This window comes from Etheostoma spectabile, chromosome 20 (genome assembly GCF_008692095.1).
Source record: "Etheostoma spectabile isolate EspeVRDwgs_2016 chromosome 20, UIUC_Espe_1.0, whole genome shotgun sequence".
Taxonomy (NCBI): Eukaryota; Metazoa; Chordata; class Actinopteri; order Perciformes; family Percidae; genus Etheostoma; species Etheostoma spectabile.
The window spans coordinates 22,370,332-22,379,810 of record NC_045752.1 but is presented as its reverse complement, the minus strand read 5'-3'; the positions used below and the strand labels follow the sequence as shown (position 1 = coordinate 22,379,810).

At 40.6% G+C, this 9,479-nt stretch overlaps 1 protein-coding gene across 3 annotated transcripts in view; it reads left to right on the top strand.

Moving 5' to 3' along the window:
• Positions 1-3,820: 3,820 nt before the first annotated feature.
• Positions 3,821-9,479, top strand: part of LOC116669639 (F-box only protein 38) — a 33,891-nt gene continuing 28,232 nt past the window's right edge. For 2 of the 3 annotated variants that reach the window (XM_032499573.1, XM_032499572.1), the window contains exons 1-3: positions 3,821-3,959; positions 5,832-6,049; positions 7,191-7,324. In XM_032499573.1, the coding sequence (XP_032355464.1) occupies positions 5,916-6,049; positions 7,191-7,324 (268 nt within the window). In that variant the 5' untranslated portion in view covers positions 3,821-3,959; positions 5,832-5,915. The remainder of the gene's footprint in view (positions 3,960-5,831; positions 6,050-7,190; positions 7,325-9,479) is intronic. The other variant, XM_032499574.1, reaches the window with a different exon arrangement.

Sequence of the window (9,479 nt, the reverse complement as noted above, 5' to 3'; positions counted from 1 at the left end):
ACGTTAACTAGCATGTTAGTTAGCAGCAATTAGCCTGTGTCTATGTTATCTCCTAACATTTACCTACACTCCGTCTCTGCAAGACTGGGAATGATTGAGATTTCTCTTGGGACAGCTACCAGAAGACTTCCAACTTTCAGACACGTTGTTCACATCCCAACTACATCGTTAAGCTCAGTTGGAGGCTGCGCAGTAACGCTCAGCCATCACCGGAAAAATGCTTCTAAAATCCTTCACTGGTCTCCGTCCAGAACAACGGGGTCTGTTGGTCCATTTCTTTAACTGTCTATGCGCATATCAGATCTCCACAAACCAATGGGTGATGTCACACATGAGATGTCCATTAATATTCAGTATCTCCGTTGATGTTTCATTAAACTGCGGATATAAAGCGTTTTAAGTGATGAATTGTGACCATAAAACATTTGATTCAGCCCCAAAAAAAACTTTTGAAAATGGCAAAAAAAAGTAAAAGTCAAAGGTTCAAGACTGTGAACAGAGGACTTCAGTAATAGCTGCTTGATCACTTTAGCCGTTCGCGGGTTTCCATGGTAACATTGATGGCTGTGAGCAGGTTGCTGAACCAGAGAACGCAACGGTTAATGCATTATGACGTCTGGGAATTTCATGTTGCCTGGGTGTCTCTGTGTAGTCTTGCTAATTATTCAGTCTCATATGCCATGTATTTGCCAGGGGTCAGGAGGTGAAAAATAATTCAAGTGGAATAGCAATATTTCGTGCTGAAGGAGACGAAGCTGAGCTCCGGCGAGGTGTGTTGTGGACCTAAAGAGACGGAGCTGCTCCGGTGCGCTCCGGCCTAATTTAACCTCTGTCAGTATCGCTTTCCATCTGCAAATATTATGGGAATATATAGTTTGGGGGTTGAGTAAGAATGTCAGTGTGACGAGGCTTCAGCACATTGGCAAAAAGTACATACTTTACCCTGACAACACACAGTTCATTGCCATTCCCATCATTCATACCAATTAAAATGTCCAAATCAGTTCATATAACCATTTTATGCAGTCAGTTTATCCATTTATCAGTTATTTTGATGTGCTTTGTTTTCTATACAGTCTTTGAAATCCCCTGCCTTAAAATAAATAAATTATAATAATAATTTCAAAAAAAAAAGACCCAATGGTGCATAGTACAGTTCAGCAGTGGTGCTACTGAAATTGTGCCAAACGCATGGGTTGAAGGGGATAAAGTCTTGTGGCCCCATACCCTCCTAAAGTCTCTATTAGGCTAAACGCAGCCATCATGAACTGCCTGGACATGGATGGCACACACACCAGCCAATCTGTCTCCACATAACCCATGGTGGGTGTTCTCAAATTTGCTTTTGACGATAACAATCTGAACATAACCCTGTCCGACAATATTTCTCCCGACTGTGACTGTACTTGACTATTATTCTATGTATAACATGATGAGGCAGCGAGGAGCCTGGACCGATATGGAAATAAAGATTGCCACCAACATCCAGTCTGAGGAGGAGAGCCACCACGGCCTAAAAAGAAAAATGAATGATGAATGTCCAATTTTCCAATTTGTTTATATTTGGAAGATGCTTTTGTCCAACAAAAACATACAGTATAAGCGGTTTCAACCATTTAGATTTTAATAATTTTAGTACATCTTTGTTAGTGCCTCCAGGGCACTCGCCCTGTATGGTTTGCTTGTATTTTAGGTTGTCAACTGGTTTATTGTTTTTTGATTTTGTTGATTGTTATTTTGCTTTCCAGTGGAGCTAGTGGCCGGTGTGTGGTAGAGGCACATTAGTGTGGTTCCCTTCACAGATTGTAGTGATATCAGCACGGTGGCACAATTTGCAGTGACTATCTATTGCAGTGGGCACATGCGGTGGGTAAGTTGGAAACCCTGGAAACCCACCCTTAGTAGACTGTCTCTCCACAGCTGGCCGCTGCCCACTTTCCCCCTTTTTTTCCTGTGATAAATTTAAGCTATAACTTTGAGAGTATTTATTTTAAAATAATTAACCTAAAATAATTAACCATATATATATATATATATATATATAAATAAATATAAATATATATATATATATATATATATATATATATATATATATATATATATATATATATATATATATATATATAAACACACACACACATATCAAATTGCATTACACACACACATATATACTATTGCAATTTGATTTAAACATCCTCATTTGTAACCGTCCTCTTTACAGGCTCTCTTGCTTCAGTTAGTGAACCTGTGTGGCCTTTGCATAACTGGTGTGTTTGTTGAAGTATATATTAATATATTAACATTTGTTAGGGTGGTAAAGCATTTCAACATCTCAATAACTTTTCAGGTTATTGACCAATGAACTTTGAAAGGGGCGTGGCTAGGGATATAAATTAACAAAAATCAGCAAATATAAGACCAATCACCACAAAACTACCAGACAGTTTTTTTGTGACGTGGACATGGTGGAGGATTACAGATACCTGGGTGTCAACATCGACAGCAGGCTGAAAATGGAAGGTCAAACAGCACTGCTGTTTACAAGAAGGGGATGAGCAGACTCTATTCCTGAGGAAGCTGAGATCTTCAACGTGTGCAGCGGATGTTGGAGACCTTCTACCGTCTGTTGTGGCCAGCGCTCTGTTCTCTCGTCATCTGCTGGGGCAGCAGATCGGAGCCAGCGACACAAACAGACTGAACAAAGTGATCAGGAAGGCTGGCTCCGTGATCGGCTGCAAACAGGAACTTTTGAAGGTGTGGTGGAGAGGAGGTCACTGAGCAAACTGTTATCTATCATGGTAACCCTGACCACCCCTCTCCACCCACACTGGTCCACCAGAGGAGCAGTCTCAAAGAGGCTCAGACAGTTTAAATGCCGCACGGACCGCTACAGGAAATCATTCCTACCACAGACAATAAAACTCTTCAACACGTCATCCCTGGGGGGTAGATGAGACTCTGAGACACACAATACTTCAATAAGGGCAACCGGAACGATTGGTTCATTTACATTTTAGCATACTTAAACAGTTGCACATTTTGTTTTTCCCATCTTGTATATATTTAAATAATTGTTCATATATTCTTATATTTTATTCTTATATTTTGTTATTATTATTATTTTTATTTCATGTATATTGTATGTATGTATATTTTGTGTGCTGCTGTAACACTGTAATTTCCCATTTTTTGGGATCAATAAATATCTATCTATCTATCTATCTATCTATCTATCTATCTATCTATCTATCTATCTATCTATCTATCTAGACATACGCCACTTGGGGGTGCTACAAGCACAAGATAGCTGAATGGCATTTCACACAGAAATAATAATCACATATCCATGGTCCAATCCTCATACATGACTAAATGCTTGTCCAATCAACACAAAACTTCCAGGATACATCTACATAATAACCTCACACATACACTGCAAGTCTCATTCAAATTGACCACTAGGGGGCGCTTTAAATGCACAATAACTGGACGTGGAATGACCCAAGTCAAGGTTTGAGCTTAGAATCCCAATTTGCGGCTTTATTATTATTAACGGTTGTTTTTGTGCTGGTCATCTGCTTTTCTCAAATCACCGTGAGCTGGACTGAGCTACCTATCACACTGAATTGAAAATAAAAGTATTTGATAAATCAGTTGTAGGCATTTTAAACAAAGTGCACTGTTTTGTCCAGTCGTTACAAAGCTCGTAGGATATGTTTTATAACAACGTTGGACCACATGTGTTTTTATTTTAGTTTTTGAGTAGTGCACATACTGTTAGATACCCTGATCCACACTCCATACCAGTTGGTGGCGTTGTTTGTCAACCGGCAACAAACACCAGAGAAGAAGAAGAAGAACTATTAACAAATGTAGTACCAAAGATCCAAACCGTGTTTGGTAGTACTCACAGGATGGCTGAAGAGGAACATCACAGCGGCGTTTATCGAAAAATGCCGGTAGGTTAGCTCCATTGCTAAAGGCCTTGTTAAAGGCAATTCAGCTTCCGTCAGTGGGCTTGCTCTATTGTTTACTTTTGGGGTTTTGTCTGGGCACAATGTTAGCTGTGGCTATGCTAACTAGGAAGCTAGCTTTGACAAAGACCTGGTTGAACTTTATTGCACGATAATGTTAAAGGCGTGTGACAGGTGTGGCTTAACGGGCCGTCTTAAGTTTTAATGCTAGTTGTCACATTGTAAGTAAACGTTAAACGGCCACTGTTTAGGAACAGGTGTAGCTACTGTCGTTTGTCAGTGGGCTAACACACACGAATGAGGCTGTTTATGTTTTCTATGGTCGAGCTCAACGCTTACCAGCGGAAGTGACATGCGTTTAACCTCACTACGTTATGTGCCTTGCCATTAGTAAGTTTTACTTTCAGATTTCATCTAACGTTACACACATAACGAAAACTATCGGGGAAGTAGCGTGACTGACATTAGCTAAAGGCTCAAAACTACCACCAAGTAGTTCGTGCTGTTGTGTTTACAAACCTCTCAACGTGTGAGACTGCTGTAATGTTAGACAGATGTTACATTTATGAAGCCTGCGCAGCTTAATGTGCCCGCAATTTATCTTTACTAACTGCGTAGCTAGGTATCTTTAGACATGTGGTGTTGACACTGGTGATGTAAGATAGACTTTCAGCCCTGGTACTAACGTTAACGTTACCTCTTGAAAACTGGCTTTGCTTAACATGAACAAAAAAAGATAAGCTATTCAAATCCCTCTGTGTTTACTGTTGTAGAAGAAATATGTCTAAATATAAAGCCACTGAGTAGCTGGTAAACACAGCTGAGTGTTAGGTAACTGATGACGAGACTGGCAGAGTTGTCATGGATAGTGTCATTATAATCATTTTAAAAATGGAGATAAATGTCCACTAAGACCCTATATTGCATGATCATCCTATCCTGATTGTGTCCACAAACTGAAGCAGCTTTGTAACTGGGATACAGTATGCATGTAACCTGCAATCCTGTAATCTGTGTTTCTCATTTGTCCTAAATGCGTATTTTCCTAACATCTAAGTCCCTCCTATGTAAGGTGTCAGGGAGACAGGCAGGTAAAAGGATGATAGAGGAATTGGGACATGTTTTTAGTAAAACGGTACATCCTTTCCCGTCAGGGGTCAACTGAATCAGTTTGTGATGGCAACGGTCCAGCTGGACCAGCTGTCAGTCTGCTGGTTATTACCAGCTTCGTAGCATCTTTTAAGTCATTGGAATTTGTATTTGCACAGATAGTGTGATGTTCTGTCGAAATAGTCTTGCATCACAAGACCTAACTCTGGCTCTGTCAGCGATGGAGTATGGGTCAAGCTGCACAAGTTTACATTTTGGTATAGGGGGGAAAAATCCCTCTGGGTCGTTTGTATATCTTTTAAGACAATCAAAATCCTGCTTTATACCCGCACTGGACATCTGGTAAGCGAGACTACTGTCCAAATACTTATAAGGGTGCACAGTTATCAATGCTAGGGCTGCAGTTTTTTTAAAATTTGATGTCCACCCACATCTTCGGCATCTTTCCACCTGTAATGGACAAGCATCCTCACATCAGGCACTGAGTGATCACACATGACATTTCCACTGACAGCAAGATGTATTTTGTTTTCAAAGCTGGAGGGCACTAAACTAAGTTCCTGTGGTAGTGTCAAAAACATCTACACTCCAGTCCCACAGTGCTCCGAGCTCCCAGTCTGGCAGCCCAGTTGGCTGAGCTAACTATCTGACAGCAGCTAGATGAGGTCACTTGGGGAACGATGCAATGTGAAAAATGGCAAATGAGAATGCTCCCATTAACTTGTCTTCCTCTGATCTTTTGTCCAGAACTAAGATTCATGCTTGGAAAATAAGCCTCCTGGAGGAGGGAGGACGAGTGTGTGTATAAGCCTGGGCAGCAACGCACAAGTGATGGGTCCGAGGAGGAAGGCCACTAAACTCCAGCCTGTAGTGGGCAGCGGTGGAGTGGAGCTGGTCCTGAGACCTAGTGAGCCCAAAGACTACATCAATGAGTTGTCCCATGAAGTCCTCTGTCATATATTCAGGTACACTGACCTCAACCTACCCTTTTCATTTCATTCTAGGACTGGGTGGGGTTCATTGACGGTAAATATTAATGGACAAAGCATTGGGTGCAAATGCAGAAGTGCCTTTAACCTGCATTCTATCTGAATTCCAGCAGGGGGCGACACGTGCGGTTGCAAAAGGAGCTTGACTTCTGTAGAAGTCTCTGAGAAAGTGACCCACTTGTTATTTGATTTTTTTACAATGAGTTTATGGACTCAATTGCTAGTTTTAAGTCTTCTGCAACACAGAAAATTGTTGATATTGTTTAAAATCTGCAATCAAGCAGAGAGTGTTTTAGGGTGTGGCTATGATGTGATTCCCAGTGGTAGTGTGTAACATAACATAGCGTGTAAAGGCTCCTCCCTCACTGCTGCCTTTTGTCTACAATCGTCACATCCGCAACCAAGACGGTTGCGCCCGTAACGGCAAACTCAACAACGGATAGCAGATCTCCACAAACCAATGGGTGACGTCACACAGGCTCCGTCCACTGATATACAGTCTATGGTGGGGTTCTACGGTGTGTTTTAATTGTTAAAGGGGATGTCAGTACCATGGGTGAGACTGTGTACAAGTAGGGATGCAGGTGATATCACAGTTTAATTTAATTTTCACTTTTATATGAATACAACTGTATGATATAGGGCTGGGCGATATGGCCAAAGCCTTCTATAGGTCATTTCCAAACCCAAACAGAATCTGCAATTTAATTCTTTATTTTTGTTTACCTTTGTCAGCTGTGATCCAGAATAAGAATCTGTGGACTGTTTTTCTGCTGGGGTTGGAGATGTGTTAGTCTTACTTGAATTTCTTTAAAATCTGCAGAATATTCTGCAGTATTCTGTGTCCGCAGATTAGTAAGAATGAGATAACCACATGGTAAAGCCTAATTTTGTGTACTAATGTGTGAATTACATTCTTGACAAATAAAAGTACTAAGTATTTTCTCATCTTATTAAGAACCTTTAATGCACAATAATTTCGACATGCAAAAATCCAAACGTAAAGCGTCATCCAACTGACATATTGCCCCAACGCAGTTCAGCTGCTGGTTTTACGATAGAGAAAAAGAAGTAAGAAAAAGTTTTGAAAGTTTGGACATTTGTTTTGTTTTTGTAGGTACCTTCCCATGAAGGACATCATGTGTATGGAGTGTCTGTCCAGAAAGCTTCGAGAAGCTGTTACTCTGTACCTGCGGGTGGTCAAAGTAGTGGACCTATGTGCTGGTCGCTGGTGGGAGTATATGCCTTCAGGTAAGAGCTTGCTTGCTAGGTGGGGGGGGGGAGACTACAGACTCTGCACTGCATTTAACAATTATTTAATAATATATAATTAATAAATTATATCTATCTCTATATGTATGTGGCTATCTGCCACATGGTGAGTAAATACTTTTTATCAAAATACTTCTGTTTTTCAGTCTTAATTTTGACGAAGGTGCAGCTGCTTTCCTCTGTTGCTCTGCTGTCTTTGCGGGGGGGGGGGCGACACGCCCACACACACACACACAAACACTGGTGCCAGCCACCACGTCACTTCTGTTCACTAATAGCTATTGTTTACCTCAGGATAGTTAATAAGCTAGTAAGTGTTGATTTGTAGCATCCAACCTTCCAAAAGATGGAACAATGAAATGAAATGTTAACCAATCATTGGGGGTGTGATGCACAGTGGCAATAATAGTCACAATAAAGATAATATTTAACCATTAACTGACAAGCAGGAGACGGAGTCTCAGTTCACCTGTCCGGACAGCTGGAGGGTTGTACCGGTTAAGGTTCTGTGCATTATCGGACACATGCAGCCACTTTCCTGAAACCGCTTGCGAGACTGACAAGTCCACAGAAGCCCGTGGCGTTTATGTGTGAGCCTTCACCGCCTCCACCTGTAGGTTGTCAACTGTGTGGTTTGAAATGAAAGAGAGAAAAAAGGACAGAGTAACACGGCGGATATCGCTCCATATACTTTTCTTTTTGACGATGTAGTTAAGGAGGCAGGCGTGTGTTTCTTAGGCGGCTAATGAATTATTTATTTGGTCTATAAAAATGTGAAAAACGATGATCATTGTTTTCCAAAGCCCGAGATGACGTCCTCAAATGCCCTTTGTCCACAAATCAAAGATTTACAAAAAATATTTGCATTTAAAAACTGGAGTTTTTACTTTTTTTCATAAGAAAAATGACTCAAACCTCTATCTATCTATATTCTATCCCTATACGGATGTGATATGATTGCTATCAGCTTGGCTCAGGTTAAAGCTTTTGTAAAAAAAAATTACATGGACATTAGAATGAATGCCATATAACTTTATTTTTGTTTCTAGTTTGACAGTCATAACGGGAAAAGAAAATTTTGTAAACTAATTTAAAAGTACATTTTTGGCTAAATTACATATCGTATCCTGCATAGACCTGAATAAATGTGCAGACAAATGGAAACGTGTTAATGCATGAGTAACCTACGGCTGTTTCGGCATTTGATGATGCTGTTTTTACCAGGGCTTTGAACTGATTTTTTTTTCCCCCATCGGTTCGTTCCGAACAGAAACGGAATTATAACGTTTCCGGTTATGAGTTCCACCAATAAATTGACGTTCCCGAACCGGTTAGAACAAAAAAATACTGTCCCCGGAACGGTTAATTTAGTTCCTGTCAGCTGTTTAATGCTATAGAATTATGTCACATCTTTCTCATCCAGCTTAAACCAAATGTAATAATATTACAACCATTATTAAATAATAATTATGTTATTAATAATAATAATAATTAAAAAGGCCTACAATTATTTCAAATGTGTAGTTTATTGTTAATACAACAAATTCCAACCTGGCACCGTTGTCCGCAGTGATCGAGTACACCTGCTTCAGACTGATTTTATACTCTTCCATCACCTCCTGAACCACAGAAGATATATAGGAGGCCGTATGTCTTTCGCACAGTTCTCGAACAGCCAACGTCCGTAACACAATGTTTTCTCCTTCTGCATATTGCACATTAATCCCCAAAACAGATCTTCCATTAAGGAAAATGGTCTGCCGTTCACTGTGACCAGCTCCAAACACGCATCTACGAGGGCCTCCGATGTAATGGGTACATGGAGCAATTTTGGCTTCTTCACAGTAACCTCATCTAAAGTTCTTTGACTTGTGCCAGGTCTTTTTTGTGTGGTAGCAGTAGAATTCAAAGACTTATTGAACAGGTCCGGGTGACGCCGTTAGATATGCCTCTGCAAGTTCCCCCCATGGTTGCCCGCTATTTCGGCTCCACATCCCTCAACTTTGCACTTCGATTTGTTTGTTGCTGGGTCAAAGGAAAAATGTTGACAAGCTAGACTTGCTCCTCTGTGAAATGTTGTTCTCTGCATGTCTTCCCATCTAAACAAACAGAAAAGGTGCCACAAATGAGAAAG